Source organism: Triturus cristatus, chromosome 5_1 (assembly GCF_964204655.1).
Source record: "Triturus cristatus chromosome 5_1, aTriCri1.1, whole genome shotgun sequence".
Classification (NCBI taxonomy): Eukaryota; Metazoa; Chordata; class Amphibia; order Caudata; family Salamandridae; genus Triturus; species Triturus cristatus.
Window position 1 is genome coordinate 751607138 of NC_140587.1, and position 23027 is coordinate 751630164.

Genomic DNA, 23027 nt, shown 5'->3' on the forward strand with positions numbered 1-23027 from the left:
TTCGCGTTTGTGGCCCTCGTGTTCTTTTGGTGCGTTTTTATTGGTTTTGACCCTTTCTTAAAAGATTTTCTTAGCGTTGACTCTGTTCCCTCTGGTTTCGTCTCGCCACTCGAAACATTGAGATCTTCCCTGGGAATAGGTTTCTGTATTTCCGCCATTGCGTGGTGAACCCACCGTTGCTTCTCCCTGGTCTTCAGTGAGGCTTGGGCTGGAATGCAGTATATGCTTCACAGACCTCCAAAAAATAGTCTACCAGCATACACAGGCTACATATCTTTTGGCTGTCCTTTTGGGAGATTTTGTGATGGCAGCTATGGTGGAACATGAAAAGGGTGTGCTGCAAACTTTTTTTTTCATTCTCTGACCCATGTGGTCAATGTCCTTTTGGGCCCTATCAAAAATGTTTTTGCCTTTTTCTCTCGATGCAAGTCAGCAGTTGGAGGTGTTTTTTGGGGATTGCGTTTTCCAGGGTTTCTTAAAAATTATCTTTTCATTTCAGAGCTCTTATCCGTGCTTCCCAAATAAATAGCGAAAAAAGGAATCTGAAAACGGCGCCCACACAGAAAGGCGTAGGCCTGATGTCATCTGAGGATGGACCATATCACCAAATGGTAGACTTTGATGCCAAGGGCAAAAAAAACGTAAAGGAAAGCCACTGAAGGAATCCGCTTGCGGCTCAATGGTGGAGGTGGAGCCGTCCTGATCCTACTGGACCTATTAGCCGCGTTTGATACTGTGAATCATACGGTACTCGCGCAACAGCTGAAGTCAATAGTAATCAAAGAGGCCGCTCTAACCCTTCTCACCTCATTCCTGACTGCAAGAGAACAATGTGTGCTGGGACAAATTCAAATCTGAGAGGGTTTCCCTCCCCTGTAGAGTGCCCCAAGGCTCAGCACTAGCATAAAGCACTATACGGTGGAGGATCATTGGACCACCTGAAACTTTAATGTTACAACCCCGTCTGAATCTCCAGTAAAGCCTTGGTTTGGGTTCCTAAAATCAATAAGGCAAGATGGGGAGGTAGATGCCTCGCCTATTGAGCTTCAAAGCTCTGGAATGAGCTACCGACCTATATGAGGCTTAAATCTACCAGACCCCTGTTTAGGAAAATGGTCAAAACTTGGTTAATCCCTACTCAGGAATGATCCTGTACTTCTCGGTCTCTCTACTGGTTTCTTTGCAAACCCTAGCGCAAAGACGCCTCGGCATTCGTGCACTCTACAAGTTCTTTACTTACTTACTAAAGAAAAGAGACTATACTGGACTCAACTGCTAGATGGCAGAATAAAGCACAGCATGTGAATTTAGACAAGATAAACACAGCAAAATATCACCCTGCCCAAAATCTCTCTATATGCAGGCAACATCATGCGATATGCTGGAAGTCTGCGTTTGATACCCCCACATCCTTACAGTGTGCCGGGTGTCCAGTGTAGTTGCTTTTCGGCTTCAGTGATGTTAAGGAAAAATCTATGCATGCATTTGTCTTGTACTAGATTAAATTTGCAATGCTAGAAATGCTCTTCACTCGCATACAAATTGTGTCCCATTCTGGTCTGTAATCAGTTCTGGACAGCAAAGTTTCCTTTTACCTTTAGCCATATATGATCAACCCCCTTTATCTTGGCACCAATAAATCTTAATTGACGAACACCCCGCTGCACTAAACTGAGCAGCATTATTTATGTTCTGGAGCACCAGGTAATCTCTTCAGTTTTTCTCTGGCAGCCTGCTATAGGAGCTCAACAAAAACTGTCTGTCATTCCTATCTCAAAGCAATCCTACCTTCAGCAAATGTAAAAAGACTGATGCCTAGTTAAAGATATCCAATTGGCATACAGCCATGCCCAGCACCATCTTTCTGAAAGGTCTTATTGGTTTAAAAGAGGAGCAGTGGTGAGGTGTCCCCAATGGTCCAGTGATTGGGACAAATGTATATACCGTTTTTCGTTCTCTTATATGTAGTAGTCCCTGGCATTTCAATTAGTAGTCTACTGAACATGCAAGATATTTAGGATCTACTCTGGTTTTTAATAAACTGTGAAAAATATGTCCTATTCCCAGTGACAAAGTAAAAACTGAATCCATTGGCTTAATGTTCATTCTTTACTTGATGCAACTGGAAGGTTTAAATATCTAGGAGTATACAGTACTATGGAAAGAACGAGACTAGTGAAAATAATCCAAGACCTCTTAAGACAGTTCCAGGACGAGGAGTAACACGGGGCACGCCACCCCTTCTGGGCAGAATTACTGTCTAAATTATGATAACTTTTGCTACTTTAAAACACGCAAAAAGTGAATCGGGGGAGGGAGACCTGCAATAAGACTAACCATTAGCAATCGCTCAGGGTAGCATTCCAACCAGTCGTTCTTTTGCCCACCATGCCACCTCATCTTGGACTCTGCCATATGCAAACCAGTCTTGACCCTGCTCCAATTGGAACAGTCCATTCCGAACTGACAAGACAGGTCCTCTCCTAAACCGGAACACAAGCATGACTGGTTTCACCCCGACTGGGGCTCATTAGTCAGGTGTAGCATGGTTTGAGTAGCACAAGATCTACGTCTGAACACCTTTGCCACTAATGGCAGTGCATCAAACACAAAATTGACCCAGGTTTGGCATCAAGATAAAATTTGTACGAACAACGGACACATTTCACTATTGGAGTGCCGTCTCAAGAATATGTGTGGGACATTCATACGTGAATCACGACGCTGTTTGAGTTTTTAGTACCCGTCCGAATATACACAGGATCTTTGCCCGGAGGAAGACTAACTGGGCAAAATGTGTTGGCTGTGCACAACTATAACTGGAGCAGAAGAAATAGAATAAAGATTCAAGGAGTCAACGGAAGGACCTCTTTATTTAATTTCGGTCTAATGGGTGGCACTCTGACTTTGCTCATTTGCTCTTTGTATTGTTGACTCTCAACTATGTTCTAGTATCTTGGGAAACCAACCAAATCAGGTTTAAATCTGAAATGCTCAAAATGAAGATTATATATTATTATGCCAAACCACCACTGCTTCCCTTAACATAGCAAAAGGATGCAGGCTAAATAAGCATATGTGGCATCGCAGGGCACAGTGTTCATGTACAGCAGGAGTGAATATTTCCTTCCCAAAAGCAATTCTCTATTTTTAAGAATAGTACCACTTTATTCCTATTTTTAAGCACCATTAATAATAGTCAGATGAACAGGTTAATAATCCAGAAGTGAACATTCCAACGAGAAAATGCTCACAAATTGTTAAAATTGTAGCAGGTAAAATGAGGGAAAAACTAACCTTAGCTGCCCTTAGCAACATTTCTCGCTCCTCTTCATTCTTCCGTCTTTTTTCCAAGTGGTCTAGTTGCTCCAGAAATTTTAGCTGGGATCTCGTATCGCTATATTGAATATATTTATCACTGCCCTAAGAAAAGAAGGCAATTAACACTGATGGTTAAAAAAATAACACCGGAATTCCAATTAAAAGCTGTAAAAACACATTACATTAAAAAAGTACATGTGCGCAATTCGGCCAGTTAGCCAAGTATTCAGACAACAGGAGGGTCGGCTCATAACTGAAGTCCATTTTAAGGCCTAAGAGATGTAGCAAATCACAAAGTAACGCTGGTGGGAAGCAGGTAACGTTCTTCCACGTCCTCATAAATTAGGTATAGAAGATTCAATCTGCTAGTGAAATTTCTCAAGATAAAGGCAGATCCAAAAGAAGGCTCCACAACATGCACCCCACCCCCACTCCCAGGGCCTGCCACCACAAACCTACTTCACTCCTTGATTTCATCACCTCCAAGACAGAATACCTAGTACACATTTAAAAGGTGAACCGGTTGGGAAAGGAGGTGTGCAGGAAGGAAAGGAAATCCGAGGACCACAAGAACTTGAGTTCACTCAAGTGAGCAGTGTTTACTTACGTATAGGGAATTGCATCTGGACTCCGCAGCTTAACACAATGGGCACATGTATATGAAAAGCCAGTGACCTAGCTCAGCCATAACTCCATGAGTTAATATGCATGATAGGGAAGAAAAGCAAATGTACAACACCCCGTTCTGCAATGTCAAATCTATCAGAAACCCAACAGCTTGCATGACCAGAGCTTTTTAGACCACAGATGAAACAGACATCCCTCCGAACAAGCCAAGGGTTCTTTATGCTTTGCTGCGGATGACAATGAAAATCTAAAACCTGTAGCCTGGAATCCGTTTATATAGCCCTATATCAAGGAGCCAATAAAACATGGAGGCCTTCTGCAAACTGAAGAATGGTATTGGGTGGGTCTCTGCAGGCGCACTCTGATGCTTTCTATATGGAGCTCTTCCTTGATTCAAGGCCACGGTCTCTTGGCTAACACTCCAAGGCTCCACAATGGCCAACACTAGGAGCGTTTAATTTGTCTTAGTATGTTGCGCTATGGATTTTTACAATCTACCATCGATTGAGCATTACAGTTTTTAAATTTCTGTGCAATACTACCACTATAGGAGGTCAGCAATCACATCTTGCAGTAGTGGTTTCGATGGGATTGTCCCTGGGCTCGCGATGGCTCGTAATATCAGTCTTTGTTCAACTCGTAATTTATCAGGGGAAGATGAAGGAGTTTGGGAAAGTTGCTATCAGCTCAGGCTCCACTACACTCACTTCTATGGATGCCAGGGCAAAAACCGGGCATAGCAATGCAACCTGCTCTATCGTAATGCAACGCAGCTTTGTCAAATCATACACCGTGGTCCGTGTTATGCAAATGAATGTATAAAATAGGGAGGCAATGGGCGCCTCAGAGAGCAGAGTCCGAGGGACACTTCGAGAAACGTATCTTAACTGCGCATGCGCTAGCGCGTGAACAGAGTACACGAAGCAAAGATTGTCTACCATTGGGCATGAGCCCTTACATAGGCCCATGCACGTGACTCACTTCAGCCTAGATGCGCACGGTGCTAGCAACTACTTTTACTTCGGAGGCTCTCGAGTACTGCATGCCATTTACAGCTAATTTATTTGCTGAAAACTGATTGGTGTTTTGGAAGCAACTTAGCGACTACTTATTGTAATGTCTGAGCAGATACAGCAGAACGATTTTCAACGCTTCTGTCACTGGAGCACCGCACGGTCGCCTGATATAAAAACACTCTGACGTCTTCTTGTGATTTGGTGCCATCTACTGGCAAAACCCTTACCTTGCCTTATATGAGCGTCTGCTGAGAAATTTGGATCACTAATATGGTTATTTATCAGTATTATTTATGCGTTTTTATGCAGCGCGAACTTTACCCGGAGGTGTCAGAGCGCTTTAAAGAAAAATCTGCCAAAAACGATATGTCCATCAGGGAAGGCCTCCAGGAAAACAAAAACTAAACTAGATCTCAAAGTAATGCCATCTTTTCTTTTCTCCAAGACTGTCGACTGCCTTTCCAACAAATATGCTTGTTTAACATGAAAAATATTTTTTTTATCTAGGAGGCATCACCTTTCATTTTGTACATATGACCGGCAGTAGGATCATGAAATGGAAAAACACTGAACGCCGCAGGTTCCTTTGGAGTGGCTTGTTTAAAAGCAGAAGCCAGATGAGAGTTTACAGACAGCATGTAGTTCCTGCTTAGACGCAACTCTCTCATTCGTTTATGTTAGGCTCCTAATCCAGCAACTGTAATGGAAAAATACACACAGGTAGCAGAATGCAACGAAATTAAATGATCGGCTAAACTACTCACTGACAAAACTGCCAAAGACCTTCACACGAGATCGTATATTTGCACAAGCAGAAGATCGGTCCTAACACAAACTCACTAAGAATCCTTTAACAAATTCCCAATTCAACATTGTATCCATCTACTCACACTACCACCAATAAATTGTCCAACGTTCAAAACTTCACTCAAACCCTCCATCCAGTCCGTCTTCTATACACCCACTGACCCATACATGCATCCACTGGTTGACTTCCGCAGCCAGCTGCACATCCCCTCAAACATCAACCCTTCCACAAACACCAAATGGATTAAACAAAATTTCAATTAATACACAAAGGCTTTCACGCAACATTTCAGTTAACCAAAACAAGTCAGCCTCCATCCATGCCTCACCTGTGAAATCACCCACACCCACACACACTTAGACATCCACTAACACAGATCTCACCCTCCCCGCCCCCCCAACGGACTAATCAAAACCTTCCTGCAACACTTCATATATGACTTCAGTGGTGCGCACAGTATTCCAAATGAGGACTCTAGAGCAGGACAGAGAACTGAACACAATATGCTCCAAGTGCCTTCCAAAGGCAGTACCAACATTCCATAGCAGCATCTAGGCCTGGGCCCAGTTTTTCATAAGGGACTTCATGAAGTAAATGGAATACTGAATCGAAAACAATATTAAGTTAACAGGACACAGTTACAAAACGAGGAACCATTTCTGCTGGTCCTATCTCCAGCACAGGACAAAATATATTGAAGGAGGCCCCAGAACTAAACACAATGCACCAGAGGTGGTTTCTGGAACTGAAGACGCAGCACATGATTTGGCTTCCCTCACTTGACACCATATGCACATGACCCCTCTAGAACGTAAATGAACACAATACGCAGATCAGATTTTACAAGTGATTGTGCGCTGTTAAGTCAAAGCACAATCTTAACTTTCTTCTAGATATCCATTTCATTCAGGCTCCTCCTGCTCTCCAGGTTGCCTTGCCATACTGTTGATACACTTTGAGGTCATACAATAGGACAACTCAAGGTGCACAACGGAAGGGCTCAAAGCCAAGGCAAGCCTGCGTTGTGGACTGTGGTGTAGGTATTCAGGTTCAGCAAAGGCAATAATGCGATACTGCTGTGCGTGTGCGGAATCTTGTGCTGCTGCTGCCTACAGTGTAACTGGGTATTTGTGAGGGAGGCTGGCACTGCTACTTTACATTCTTTAGCGAGGTAGGTTTACGCTGCTGCTGTAGTTGATTCCTGCTTCATGCTTTACTAAAGCGCGACAAAACCTTTTCATGATAGTAAATCCAAAACGTTTGTTTTTGTCAGTGTTTGTTTTGTCACCAGGACTCATTCTTCTACATGGTTGTCCCCTGAAGAGACTGGTGTGACAGATTATACAACTACATAAGACCATGAATTCAAGAGGACATTCGCTTCCTAAAAAGGGTTTACCTTATAGGTGGCTGCTCTGTGCTGCGCGGCTACAGTCAGTTTTTCGACCAACCCCCGCAAGCGCTCCTGTGTGGCATGGGAGATCAGGCTCACAGCATCAGAGGTGAGCTCCAGAACGTCATGCCTTTTACCTGTTGAATGCAAAAAAAAAAAAAAAAAATTATCATGTGCACAAAAAGGAGCAGATAATTGAAATAATGAGCACAGGGAAGGCATGCCTATTATGAACAAAGGTTTGGGCATTAGAATTCTCACTATGATTCACAACTTCAAAGATATCAGGAAATGCATTAATAAAAAAAAATGCCCCCGGCGTCATGAAATATAGACATTGCTGTAATCTGCCCCTGGGGAATGTTCTTACAAGGTCACAACGTTCATAAGAAATACAAATCCAAGAACGTCATTGGAAGGCAAGGGAAGAAGTGCCTCAGCTGCAGATACTAATGCCACCAGCCCTTCACTACAGCAAGTGGAACACATACAAATATTATGTTCCTCCATTGGAAAGTCCTGCAATAAAGATTAACACTGTTTTGCCTTCAACACGTCCATTTCTTGAGCACGGCTTCCCGTCCTTTCAAGAGGCCTACCGTTCAGTTGGGCATGCCAAGAAACACCACTGCAGAAGAGCTTGTTGGCAACGCCATTAAATTCAGTCTTCTCTGCAAGTGAACCAGATTATCTTCAGTGACCAATTTTAATGGCCCAGCATCCCTATTTAACGCCAAAATATGTTAAATTAGTATTCTGTGCACCAATGAAGAATATGTTGAAATGCTATTTCTCGGCGATCTTTGCAAATGCTGATATCTTGATCGGTGCCTCGTCAACCGGAAGCAGCAGGACTTAGAAATGGACCAAGCAACGCAAACAAACCAAACAGGATTCATAAACAGCGAACTTGACACGGAGATCGGAGGTCAGGAAAGCAAGTGCGCTCTAGTAGTAATGTAACATATGTTAAGTCGGTTTGCACCAATACCATACTGTGGCGACGCTGTTAAGCAGGGAGGACATGAGACCTCCTGCCCCATGTCTCCTATTAAGTTTATTTATTTGAAAGGTTTTATATAGCGCTGGCTCGACCAGGGTGTATAAGAGCGCTTTACATGTGCACAAACAAGATTACAGGACAAAGCACGGATTGTTCAAAAGCAGAGCATAAAAACAAGTAAGATCAAACTGAAAGGAGCAGAGGGCAATATACATAAAAAGGCACTTCATGGTGGACTAATAGACATGGTAACAACAATAACAGTTACATTTACATAGAGAGTGACCGGGGGAGAATAGAAGGATTCTGTGCTGGGCTGTGGGTGAGGGATATTTAGTTAAAAATAGGCGTGGGGAACCAAGTTGGGGACGAGGAGGGGGAACAGTCGACCGGGAGGGAATTTAGGAGGGGGGGGGGGGGGGGGCGGTGAGGTTAGGGAAGTGGATGGAGGTGAGGGGAAAGAAGGGGGGGTGGGGGAGTGTACAAGGAGAGAGAAAAAGGAGGAGAGGGGAGAGTTGAGAAAAATGAGTGAAGTAGAGGAGGATAATGACAGGCGAGGCAGAGTGTGGGGTCAGATACCAGGATAAGGACCCCAGAATTTGCTGAGAAGGTGCAGTTTGAGTTCTATTTTAAAGCCGATGTAGGAGGAATTACAACGCAATTCCTTGGGGAGGGCATTCCAGATGTTCGGCGTGTTTCCTGAGAAGGATCGAGATGGAGTGGTTTTCTTTTTGAATAAGGGCAGGACGAGGAGGAAAGTGTTAGTGCTCCTCATCGGTCTGGAGCCGCCCGCTTTTTTGAATTTATTTGTGAAGTACAGCAGGGCATTCTGGTGTAAAGCTTTATGCTTGATGCATGCTGTCTTGTAGGAGGATCTACCTTCAACAGGAAGCCAATTAAGGGCCTTCAGGGCTGGGGAGATCTAGTCAAAACGTTTATAGTCAGTGATAAGCCTAGCTGCTAATTGGAGTACGGATCGGAGTGGAGCTAGGTGAACTTTGGGGGTTTCTGTGAGGATAGTGTTACCATAGTCAATTTTAGAGAGTACCAGGGATTGGACAACCCATTTGAAGTCTTCAGGTGGAATGAAGGGTTTGATTTTCTTCAGATGGCAGAGAGTGAAGAGAGCTCCTTTAGCAGAGTTTATGTGGTCATTAAGGGTTAGATTTTTGTCAATGATAATACCAAGTGATTTCACTGAATTGGACAAAGAGCGAACAGTTGAGTGCATTGAGGTCTGAGATCCAGGTTTGGATGGGGAGTCCGTTGTTTTTAGGTGAGAAGAGGATGAGTTCAGTTTTCTTAGGATTAAGTTTGAGATGATTGGAGTAGAACCAGGATTGGATCTTGTTCAAGGTATGGTTAAGATGAAGTACATCAGAGTGGGACCTAATCTTATAGTAAAGTTGGGTGTCGTCAGCATAGAGGTGATAAATGATTCCAGCTTGTTTCAGAATGAGGGTAAGGGGTTCCATGAAGAGGTTAAAGAGAGTGGGAGAGGATAGAGCCTTGAGGAAGACAGGTGAGGGGTTAGAGAGACAGTCATTCATTTTGATTTGTTGTGTTCTGTGTTGGAGAAATGAGGTGAACCATTTAAGGACCTGACCGCTAAGGCCAAAGCAGGTCTTGAGCGAGTTGAGTAAGGAGTTGTGGTTGACTGTATCAAAGGCAGCAGAGAGTTCAAGGAGGATGAGTAGGCAGGATTCACCGTTGTCAAGGGAAGAATGCACGTCATCGACTTATTTAGCATGGCGGTTTCATTGCAGCAGCCTTTTCTGATGCCGGATTGCAAGGAGTCCAGAAGGTTGAAGCTGTTAATGCATTTATTCAATTGAAGCAAGGCACATTTTTCAAGGGCTTTGGAAAGAAGTGGTAGGTTAGAGATAGGGTGGAGATTGTTCGGTTATTAGGGTCTGAAGTGAGATTTTTAAGGACAGGCGTGATTTTAGAGTTGAAGGGAGTCAGGTACACATCCTGTGGAGAGGTAGGGGTTGATGGTAGTGGTCCAATAAGGGGCAATAATGTGGTTAAGATTCTGGATAAGACTAGAGGGGAGAGGGTCTTTGGTGTGTGAGGATGGCTTGAGTTTGGTGATGATGTTAAAGACTTCGAGCTCATTCACAGGGTGGAAGTTAGTCCAGGATGCATTGTTTTTCAATTGCAAGAGGGGAAGGTTGGAATCTGGGGGGGTTGTAGCGTGAAGGTGAGTGGAAGAGTACGGAGGCAGAGTTAAGACAGGAGGATCGTCAAATGTAATGTCAGCAGCAACTGAGGCATTGGGTCGGATCGGAGTTAGATGAAAGGACTGATTATTTTGGTTATTTTATCCGAGAAAAAGTTGGCAATTTCCTCACATCTATTAGTTGAGGCAGTAAGTTTAATGGGGCTGTGGAAGTTTGGTTGCGAACAATGCTAAACAATTCTCTGGGTCTATTTTTGGCATGATCAAGTTGTGTTCGGTAGAGGGTGGCCTTTTCCTTGAAACTTTGTTTTTTTATAAGTATATCTAGTGGCCCGGAGACAGGCAAGGTGGGCGGGGGAGGGGGTGTTGCCTCAATGTTCTTTCAGTCAGTCTAAGTGAGCGTCTTTAGTCATTGAGGTCTGAGTTTAACCATGTTTTGGATGGGATGGTGCTTTGTTTTTTTAGTTTTGGGAGGGGCTAGGAGGTCTACGGCCTCATTGACAGCCTTGTTGAAAAGCTCGGTGAGCTCACTGGCGTCTAGAGAGAGGGGTGAGAAGAAGTTGAGCTTGGAGCTTAGACTCAGTTCACCAGGAGGGATTTGATTAAGATTTCTGGTCTATTTCATGGGTTTGTAATTTTTGATACCGGGGTGGGGGATTCGATCTTGAACAGGATGAGGTGATAGTCAGACCAGTCAATGGGGAGGATGCTTGAGAGGGAGGCCAAGTCATTATTGTAAGTGATGGCATCTAGAGTGGCACCTTTGGTGTGGGTGGGTGAGTGACATATTTGAACAAGGCCATTGATCTCTAGAAGATTGATGAGGTGGCTGGCTGTGGGGTTAACAACATTGTTCCAGTGGATGTTAAAATCTCCTAGGAAGAGATTTTTCGAGTTGGAGAGTGAGGATTGAGAGAGAAGGTCGGATAGTTACTCAGCGAAGGGTAGATGATCACCCGTAGGGTGGTAGATGCTGTGTGTGCAAATTGGGGGAGAACCCTGTATAGCGAGTTTGGCGCAAAGATATTCAAAGGTTAAGTGGTCAGAATTTTTAACACAGAGTTGAAGTTCATTTTTATAGATGATAGCTAGGCCACCTCCTATTCTAGTCTAGTCTGTCTTTCCTAATGATAGAGTAACCATGGGGGGGGGGGTGAGTAGGTCAAGGATTGCCATTGAGTGGTCATTAAGCCAGGTTTAGGCAATGTCGATGGTTGCAATGTCGATGGTTTCACTGAGGATGGTTTCTGATATTTCAGTTGTGTGTCGGACAGCCGAGCGGCAGTTAACAAGCATGCAGGAGAGGGGCTTCGGGTTGGCTTTGGTGAGCTCACAGGTCGGCTATGTTGGGTTATTTTGATAAGCTCCTCAGCCTTCCTCGCCTCCCACGCACCCCGCGGTTGCAGGTTACAATATCACCGTGAAAGGGTGAAGGAGGCAGATGTCCGCTACATCTGCTGGAAGCTACAGCCCAGTGACAAGCATTTTACTGCGTGTGTGGGTGTGAGCATGCAGGGTAAAGGACAGCGGAAGGGGTGGATTAATGTAGACGGGTGAGATGAGATATTCTGATACGCAAACATTCTTGAAGCGCTTCAAGCTAGACAAGTTCTGAAGTATGTGGGTGCATAAAAAACATTAAAAAAAGTAGCCAATAGGTTCGAGTTACGCAAGTAACTGAGATATAGGCTACTGGCTTTGACTTCAGCGTAAGTGCAACAAGTCAGGAGGTGGCGAGATTGCTGCACAGGGGGGGGTGGCCTGGTGTGAGCGGTGTTTGTGTAAAAACCTGCAGGCTCCTTAGTCCAGTGCCAATAAGGAACTTCCGTGGTAAGTGTACCTGCTGCCCAAGTGGGACTGTCCTAATGGCTCTTATTCTTTTATGTTCGATATTTGATATAGAGTGGATCGTACAAGAGAACATTTTGATGTATGCAGGAGTAGGTCACGGTTAAGGTGCTGCACATAAAACACTGCTGCTTCTGTATTTTTCAGGATAAAAAAAAAAATATACCACATTCGCAATCATGGATCCAGCGACTAGATCTACAAGTAAAGCAAAATTTAAGATAAGCTTTGAGTTTTCCAACAGAAAAGTAGGTCCTACTTCGTAGAAGCTCTGATGGGCAATGCAATTTTAAAAACACAACCTGCCTCACTGGCACTCATTTCCCATAGGCTCTCATGTACTAAGGCATAGGAAGAACGCCGGGTCTATAGAAACCCAGACCCCCTTTTCACGACTTCATGGATAATACATTAAACATTAGAATGAAAGCTGGAAAGAAAAAAAAAAGCACTGTGCAAAAACAATAGTTTTTTCACTCTAATATTGGCCTTGCATCTACAAAACACATCGAATGAATGGCGAACACACGTTAATTATGTTCTTACCCAGTTCTAGAATTTTAGCCTGCAGTGGTCCAATAGAAAGGAAGGGTTCTTCTTTGGAAGAGCGTATCAACCTGCCCACCAACTCTGAATTAGTTGCCAAGATGCATGCGTTCTCTTCATTCAAGTTGACTCCAGCCATTGAAGTGACATCATTGATGTCATCCTCATCTCTAGAAGAACAAATTGGATTTTGTGATTTTAGACTTGGGGTCAAAGCCTGCATCGGCAAAAGGCTCAGTTCAACTGCAGACACTGAGGTAGAAAATCCCAAACAAATGACAGGTTGCACTGCAGTGATGCATCTAAATACACTGGCAATACAGTCACAAGTAAGAGTAACGTACTGTGCTCATATACACCTAGTAAAAACTGAATTCTACTCACCTCTTTTGATGTCTCAATCTTAAGCAAGTGGCTTTGGCCATCACTATCAATAAAGGGGAAAACAAGGAAAGCAGAACCCCCCCCCCCAAAAAAAAACAAAATAACCCTAAGCATTTGCAATGCAATAAGTCTTGCATTTGCAAGATGTTAAGCTATTGGCATTGTAAATGGCAATACCTTTTATTCATATAGGTTTAGAAAATGATCATAAATAAAAGGCATTGTCGTTTACAATGCCAATAGCTTAAATTCTGGAACTCGACCTTGGAGGAGAGCGGGCAAGTGGGAGGGGGTTAAGCACAGCATGGGAGATAAGGAGTACTGAGTACTAGCCAAAGGAGGGGGGGAAACAGCCATTACAACGCAGCTGTCTCCCAGCATACCATTACATCGCAAGCATTACCACGCATCCTATGTAACAACGCGTAGTCATTACTACAATTTTTTTTCACATCGCAAGTGCTTTTACCACGCATGCAATGTAAAAAAAATATAGGAGATTCACCTCGTTGTGAGGAAACGGATGCTCTTCCGTTTCCTCACAACGACGTGCACCGCCTCTCCAACCAGACGTGCAGCAGGAACCAGGAGAAGAGAGGAACCACAAGGAGAGAGAGGTAAGGTGGATTGGGCCTGGGGTGGGTGTTACTTTTTAGGGTAAAAAGGGGGTCAGGGTGGGTGTGTGTAGTGCAGGGTACTGTTTTAGGGTAGGGTCGGGGAATCGTGCAGGGTGTTTTAGGGTAGGGAGAAGACGGGGGTCGGGGAGGGTCATGGTGGGGGTAATGTTTTTGGGTAGGGTCAGGGGGGGTTCGTGCAGGGTTTTGTTTTAGGGTAGGGAGAGGACTGGGGGGGGGGGGGTCGGGGCAGGGTCGTGCAGGGGGTAGTGTTTTAGGGTAGTGTCGGGGGGGGTCCTGCAGGGTAGTGTTTTAGGGTAGGGCGAGGAATGGGAGTTGGGGAGGTGGGGGGGGGGGGGGTCGTGCAGGGATACTAAATTAGGGCAGGGCAACTTCCCTTAGATACTTTTACCAAGAGTATACCTTTACCACGCATGCCTTTGTGTTGTAATGGCATGTGTGGTAAAGGCATATTCGTGGTAAATGAATGCTATGTAATGGTTGTTCATGGTAAATGACAACGCGTAGTAATACCCGTGTTGTAATGACACATGGTATTAGTAGGCATTGTAACATATATTCAATGGTGGCCGCATGCCTTTATGTGCAAAATATGTGCCTCCCCTCTCCAGGCGTGCAGCCGCCATTGGTTAGTACTCAGATGAAAACAAAAGATGCCGGCTGCTATAGTAAAAGTGGACCGCTGTGGCAAGACAAAGACAAAGCCAGGCCATGGACCGCGCTGGGAATCTAAATAAACAAAGGAGTGCAACCGCTATAGGAAAAGCGGACCATGCTTTGAAAATAAACAAAAAAACTAGCACGGCTGCTATACTTAAAGCAGACCACACTGGCGAATAAAATAAAGAATTGCGGTCGCTATAGTTGAAGGGGACCGCCATTACCAATTAAAATACAAAAAGGGGTGGCGTGCTGCATTGTAGGAAAGCACGCCGTGGGTGGAGTAGGGGAAAATCATAAAGAAAATAGTGCTCACAGACTAGATGAAGCAGACCGTGTAACACAAGTACAAGTCCAGTCCTCATGAGAGGTTACAAATGCAGACACGGTGGTACCAAGGATGGACTACTAAGCCTATTCATGAATCAAAAGCAACAATTTAGTATCAGGAGCCAATTGAAAAGATGGGTGGGAAATGGGCGTAGCTTCAAATCCATACCTGAATACAGCATGCCTCCCAGAGCAGCACATTCACTGCCCAGTTGCGACCTAAAAAGGGGGCGGACTTGAGACTAAAGCAATTGAGGAACGGTGGTGCACAGATACAAGTCTAGTAACTTTTCACTGAGCCTGAAGGTCCTGTCCTGGCAATGTAGTTTGCCCTGGAGTAGGAGATACACTGGAACTAGGCAAAAACTAATTTAAGGGTGCATGCAACCTGCAGATAAATTTAGATCACAGCAGTATCAAACTTGAGAGAAGTAATTTCTGTTTTACTATGGGACTATCAACATCCTAGACAATACACGTCAAGGAGCTTTATTAAATCCACATAAGTCCCTGATATTGATCCGACTTCTTTGGCCCAAAAACAGCAGTGGAGGAGTAGCAGAGTTCCTTTACTTGCCTCACTGATAGATTATTTTTATATACAGTTCCACTGCTCCAGTGACTGTTCTACATTGAAAAGGGAGCCCAAACACCCACTTCTGGGCCAGATTGCTAATTACTTGTCCTCTTGGATCACAGAATGCGCAGACAGTCGCCCCCAGCAAACACACCAAGCTCAAGAGGTCCTTCAAGTCCTTCAAAAGAGCGCTCAACCAATATCACCAACTCCTGAAAAACACGTAAAGGAGCGCCCTGGCCGTCCACATCGAAGCAAGCTCCAACCACAGCAAGGAACTCTACCTACAACATCGTCTGAGAGTTCTCCAGCCCCTCAGCCACCGAAAGCATCACCCCCCCTTTCATACAAACTTAGTACTCCCTGGCTGACTTCAATGACGAGATCTCCACCATCTACAGGAACCTCGAACTCAAACTCACCGACATCCTCTACAATTTCACCCCCACGAATGAGGAACACAACCACCTCCTCACCACCTGGGCCATTTTCAACCTCTGGAGTAAGACTATCAGCAGCGAGCTCACCACCATCTTCCACGCATCCATCACCATGGTCACCTTACCCGAAGGATGGAAACACTCAGAAGTCAAGCGCCTACTCAAGAAATCATCTGCCGGCCCCACCAGAACTCAAGAACTACCACCCCATCTTTCTGCTTCCATTTACGGCCAAAGTCCTTGAGAAGGCCATCAACTGCCAACTCACTAAACACCTGGACAACAACAATCTTCTGGACACCTCCTAATCCGGATTCCGCACCAACCACAGCACAAAACCTCCCTGATTCTAGCCACAGATATAAGAATCCACCTCGAACAAGGCCCTGATCCTCTTCGATTTCTCAGCAGCCTTCGACACAATATCACAACCACTACCTGATCAAAAGGCCTCAACATTGGAATCTAAGGAGACTCCCTCAAGTGGATTGCCTCCTTCCTCACCAAAAGAACCCAGAGAATCCACCTTTATCCATTCACCTTGGAACCCAAGAACACCATTTCCCTTAGCCCTACCCTGTTCAACACCTACATGACTCCCTTGGAAAATGTCCTCAGATTCAATGGACTGAACATCATAAACTAAGCAGACTATACCCAGCTCATCCTCTCACTGTCAGTAGGCCCCTTCGCCACGCTGACCAACTGCCGCATGTGGATGACGAGCATCGCAGACTTGAGAGAATGAGAGACAACTGCCTACAACTGACAGACATGACTGAAGTGCAGATCTTCAAGAACAACACCTACTCATGGAATGACAAATGGTAGCCACCCAAACGAGGACCCACTCCAACCAACCACACCCGCAACCTTGGCATCACCATGGACAGTAAGCTCACCATGAAGAGACCAAGAAACCCAGTCTCTTCCGCCTGCTTCCTCACCCTTCGCATGCTCCTGAAGAGTTACAAGTGGCTTCTCTTCGACAAGATGTACCGTCACACAAGCCCTGGTCACCAGGTGACTGGACTATGGCAACACACTCTGCATAGGTATCACCTCACACCTCCTCAATAGACTGCAAACAATACAGAACTCAGGGGCTAGACTCCTCCTAGACATGCCTAAACTGACTCATCACCACCCCAACTCAAAAAGCTCCACTGGGTTGCCAATCAGAAGAGATACCAGTACAAGTTCATTGATCCACACCTTCAAAGCCCTTCACAACCAGGGAGCAGCGTACATAAACAACTGGCGGAAGTTCCACCTTTCCTTCAGACACCTGCGCTCCGCCTCCCCACCCCTCGCCCACACCACCCGCATACGCCACAAATGCTCCTTCTTCTACCAATCTGCGTAGTCCTGCAACAACCCCTCACTTCACCAACGGGACATCATCTCTGCTAGAATTCAGATCTGGCTATTCAACTGAGCCAACGGCAGCAGCACTTTTAGCGCCTGGATACCCTCATGGGTGATTAGCTACACTATACAAATCAAGACTGATTGATTAACTTGTAATATGGAGTGCCCTGATATACAAAGGGCATGCCCCTAGCCATGACCCGTCTTGTGTCCTATAAAAGGCAAGATCCCAACACATAGCTCAATCCCATGTATACTGAGCGAATGGATGAACAACGAAGCACTAAGGGAACAGGCACTGGCAAAGCCAATAGGTCTTGCTTTTGAGACATAGTGGCATTGTAAATGGTTTTAGCAATGCTGTACAGAATCCCAATGATGTAGAGTATGGCTAGATGGGGGGGGGGGGGTTCAGATATTTTGAGAGTAAAGAGGGGGGGGGGAAATCAGACCAATTATCTCAGCACAGAGCAGCATTGTAACTGGAGGGCAGAGTAGGGTTAAAATGCCTGATGGGAAAAATATTACTAGCATTTACAAAGGCAACCAGCTAACCACAATATTTCAACATGAAAAGATATACATATTCACGTAGTGTACATACACGAAAGTTCAAGCTGCACAAGACTTTATAAGTTAAGACTTAAACATGCTCTAATAAATGTTACACTTTACTAGCTGATCCTGCATGCACTGTGCTACAACACATACCTACTACATGGGCCCAACAGGTCTCAATGGCCTGGCCACTGTAGCCTTCTATGACTGGGAAAGGAGTTGGACAGATTCGAGACTGCCTGCATCGCTGATGTGCATCTGTCACGCTGCTAGAATTGTTGCATATCAGCAATGTATTTGATGGTCATGATGTGGTGGGTACAAAAGACTGTATAGAGGGTGATGATGCCAAGCAGGCAGAGTAGCTCAGAGTGTTAATGCTCCCGTTGAGAGTATATCTTGCAGGTCAAAGGATTAAATGGAGTCAAGTTGATATAGCTTATTATCTTTATGAATTCAATAAAAAGAAGTAGCCCTGAGGTGGGCTGTATAGTAGCACCTGCTCTTACAAAACTACAAACGAAGTCTGAGTGGAAGCAAATAATATATAAATGTAAATGCTTGATTTTTTTTTAGCAAATACAAGTCCCTTTTCCCTGTACACTTACAAGAAAGTTGTGATGCTGCTAGACGCAGGCAAACAAACACCCTAGAAGTAATTCTTAGTAAGGCACATGCCACTACAAACACGAGTGGTGAGAAAATATGAAAAACATTCCAACTTTCAGGGTGCCAGATAATTCCGAAAAGTAATTCTCTCTGGTCCCAAGCAACGCCAGAAGTGAATCAGTTAAAAAACACAAAGCAAAGAAACAAAACAAACTTTTATCCAAAGCAACGAGTAACATTCAAACTCTAGTATGTGTTCAGTGCCAATTCATCTTTACGTGTTCTGTTCTCTCCCTCCATCAAACCAAACTCCCTGCTTTTGGCTGGAAATCGCTCGCAGCTGGCAGTGGCAGCAAGTCTTTGCTGCCGGCATTAAAGCTACGCTGTGGATTAGCACGGAAAATATGTCATGAAAACAGTGCAGCTGGCATTACCAGAGACAGACGCTACAGACTGCCATCAAACGGCACGGTGGTACTGCTGCTTGAAACCTGGGTCGCCAGCAGCTGTGCTTTACCCAGCATAACCTTGTATTCTAGCTATCGTTCCACAGATATGCTTTACTGTAGCTGCCAAATCTTCTCGACACAAATATTTCCTTACAAAGCAGGTTTCCAAAGCATATTTTATTGAAAAAAAAGCCTTTGACATGGTCAATAGGTTTAGCTTTCATAGGGCATGCTCATGTCAAGAACACCAGAGGAAACAAGAACATACATCTAGAGTCACATGCCAGCATTTGAGGCACACAATCTCACTGGGACAACACAACTGGTGTACAAAGCATACATTGCCATCTCTCATTAGTTGTGTGGTGTGTACTCTAAATTACTATAAAAATCCGACCTGAATGGGAGGCCTCAGATGCATATGTAACAAATGAGCAGCTAGAAGGCACAGACACTGGCAAAGCCAACAGGTCCGGCTTTAATAGATCAACAGGGTAAACACAAATATTCACATATTGTTTTTGAGTTGCATGCACAAATGTTGATTAGGAATTTGCATACTGTCCTTTTGGCTTTGTCAATACTGGCAAAAAGCTATCCACAATACTCACAAGATAAAGAAATGAATATGTTAAGTAGAGTGAACAACAAGTGCACTTTCACATGTCAAAAACAGTTCCTCATTTATCCCAAAGGAAGCCCTTCCAGGAAAGTGGAATGATGCACCAGATAGTGAAACAGCACGAGGCGAGACAGATACTCTGCACGGTGAAGCAAAAGCCCACAGAATGTATATTTTAAAGAAATGGTAACAATACGTAATGAAAATAGCTGCACATTCAAGCTAGAAATATTTTTTTTTAAAGGGACGAAAAGGTGGACTATCCAAGGTATACCATGTAGTCTGAAATCTCTGAAAACAGCCACAAATGAAAGACACTCCTTATGTTTTTATCTTTTTATGCAGAATAGATGGCTCACACAGCATGAAACTGCTCTACTAATTTAACTTCCCAGTGCATTTTTGGGTTTCTAACGTGCCAATATACCTCAATGGGTAAATGTAGGTTCTATCTAGCACATCCCAGATCTGAATTCAAGTTGGATAAAGTGAGTGCCACCAAGCTGGGCAACACCAACATCTTATGTACAAAATGTAAAGCAACAATAGCCTGAAGCAAACGCCGCAAACATTTTTTTTACTTTGTTAGAAATGGGGGTCTCTAGTTTGTCCAAATAGAGATCCCTTTTTCCCAGTCAGGATAAGGGAGTTACACTCCTAAAATAACCCCTGCTCACCCCCTTGGTAGCTTGGCACGAGCAGTCAGGCTTATCTTAGAGGCAGTGTGTAAAGTATTTGCACATAACCAACAGTAATACAGTGTAAGCACTACAAAAGGACACCACACCAGTTTAGAAAAATATCCAAGATTTTTATATACTTAAGAGGAAGACCAAAAACGATTAAAAATCCACAAAACCGTACTTAAAAATCTTCAGTTATCTAAATATGCTTGAAAAACAGTTCCTTGGTGTCGATAGATACGTCCGGGGCTATCAGGGTGTCGTGAGCAAACAAATCCAAACAGTTCTGGCTGACTGCAGCGTCGCGGGCCAGCTACGGTGTCAGGAGGATCCACTAACAGTACCTTTTAGAAATGCAGGGCATCGGCGATATCTCGGTGAGCTTCCAAAAGCACGGCGTCCGCAGGCGTCAGTTCCGGAGGTCGGTGCAGGAGTCGTTGGGGCCCTCGAAATCACACGCATTGCAGATCGAACTCCTCTCTGTTGAAGTCAGGAGCGCTGGCATCGGCAGGCGTCGGGTGCTGCGGTGCGAATTGCAGCGGTGCGGTGCCCTCAGGTCACGGTGCGAGCAGCGGCTCAGTGGCGGCGTCAGATGGTGTCGTCCATGAGACCAGGGTCGCGGTGCAAAGTGAATGCCGTGCTCATCGCGGTGCTGGCAGGTCGCGGTGCAAGCAGCGGTGCTGTCGTTGGCTGACTAACTGAAGTCAATGGCGCCGGCAGGCCAAGGCTGTGGCGTGGGATGAGGGAGCTGCGGCGTGTAATTTTACGAGTGGTGCCCTCGAGCCATGGTGCAAGCAGCGGCGTAGATTTCGGTGTGGGGCGGAGTCGTTGGGGATACTAAGGAGTCATCGTGAAGTGGGGTGGTGCAGAGTGTGGTGCACACAGGTCGCGGTGAGAGCAGCGGCTCGATGGCGGTGTTGAGACCAGGGTCGCGGTGCTGTATTGCGGCGGTGCCCTCTGCGGTGCCTTCAGGAGACTGAGTCGGTAACTGCATCATAGGGTTGCTTTTCTTCTGTTGTAGCACAAAACACACAGTTCCCAGTGCTGAGGGCAGAAGAGCTTGAAGTCTTTGCTGTTCCTGAGACTTCTTGAACAGGGGGCAAGCTCTACCTTAAGCCCTTGGAGAAACTCACAAAGTAGATTGCAGAAAATTCAGTCCAGTCCTTTAACTGCCCAAGACAACAGCAGCCACTGTAGGCCAACACAGCAAAGCACACAACAAACTGGTAGTTCCTCCACACAGCTTCTCCAGCTCTTCATCTTAGCAGTTTCCTTGGTCCAACAGAGTTCTAAACTTCAGGGGTCTGGGCCCCAATATTTATATCCCCAAATCCTTTGATCTTAGGCAGAGTGTCTGTGCCCAGCCAAAACCAGTTCTGCCTTCTCTGGTGTGGCTTCCTGGCAGGAACTGGCATTGGCAGAGGCAGACCAGGCCCATTCAGGTGCATGGAAATCTCCTCCCCCTACTCTAAATGCAGCCCAGATCTATTCAGCCCTTTCCTGACCCACCTAGACTATCCGGAGCCACTCCTGCTCCCCAGCCCCTGTCATCCAAAACCCAGACAGTCAATCCACAAACCCAGCAGAGGCACACTGGATGGTTAGGCAAGAAAATACATACTTTCTAAAAGTGGTATTTTCAAACACAGAATGTAAAAATCACCTTCACTAAAAGATGCATCTTTAGATTCTGAGTTCAGGCACATTGAACTTCATTTTCCTACCTAGTTCCCAGGGCCAGTTATGTTTATAAGATGTTATAAGCAAACTCCCCATTCTGTCCTATGGGGAACAGTTAGCCTTGCAATAGTGAAAACCGAAACTGGCAGTAATTCACCATCAGGAAATGCCACACACACCAGGGCATGTCCTACCTTTCACACACACTGCACTATGCCCACTGAGGTACCTTGGGCCTTCCTTAGGGATGACTGACATGTAAGAAAAGGGAAGGTTAGGGCGTGGCAATGAGGTGCACTTGCCAAGTCGACATGGCAGTACCAGACTGCACACAAGCTCTGCAATGGCAGGCCAGAGTTACATTTACGGGCTGTTTGGGTGGGTGGCACAATCCAGTGCTGCAGCCCACCAACAGCATGTGATTTACAGGCCCTGGCACACGCAGTGCACGTTACTAGGAACGGACACATAAATCAAACAGGCCAATCATGGAAACACCAATCCACAACACATTTTACCACATGAGCACTTGCACTTGCACTTTCCCACTGATCAGCAGTGAGAAAAGTGTGCAGAAACACTAAGCCAGCACAAACTGAGTCAAAACCGGGAGGTCAGAAAGCAGAGACTCCGTGGAAACACTCCAAAAGATGCCAAGTCTAACATACTCTCAACTGATTGTTCAATAATAACGTTGCATGACGTAGTAGGGTTTACACAAATTTCAACTGCCTTCTTAAACTGTAATATCCTAGTCAGAATCGAGTAAAAAAAAAAAATAGAGGGAATTCTTGCAGCCCACCAAACTATCTAAAATGTATGCATCAACGGCTCATGTGGCATACATAGAATGACTCCGTGCGGTGTACAAATAATGCGTAACTAATACCAAGCTCATTTTGCGTTACTGGTTTCTTAACCTGAGGGAGGGTCGAGCTACTATTACTACTACTATTACTTCGCTAGGACTCAAACTCTTGGCCTGTTGAAAAAAGAAAAAACTGCTATTTTATTGGTTTCAGTACAACTATACAACTGTGGGTCGAATACCCATTAGTAAAAAACGAGTAACTGAAATTATGAGGACCTACGTGCAATAGTATATTAAGATTTCATTGACCCTGATCGATCTCAGGCATAAGGCGGGCCGGGGGCAGTCCGAACAGGTTACGAGGATTAGAGAACTGAAGTAGAACAAACATTACCAAAGTCAATAGATCGCACCCTTTGGACCTATTGGCTTAGTGCAGTTAACTGATGCGGCAACATTGTCAAAAAATTTATT

General features: G+C 44.9%; 1 protein-coding gene across 1 annotated transcript in view; it reads right to left on the minus strand.

Moving 5' to 3' along the window:
- LOC146831425 (uncharacterized) overlaps window positions 1–23027 on the minus strand; it is a 232073-nt gene that overhangs the window by 46812 nt on the left and 162234 nt on the right. The window contains exons 10-12 of the mRNA XM_085605726.1: window positions 12745–12914; window positions 7172–7302; window positions 3298–3423 (exon numbers count right to left, since the gene is read on the minus strand). Coding sequence (XP_085461852.1) covers window positions 3298–3423; window positions 7172–7302; window positions 12745–12914 — 427 coding nt within the window. The remainder of the gene's footprint in view (window positions 1–3297; window positions 3424–7171; window positions 7303–12744; window positions 12915–23027) is intronic.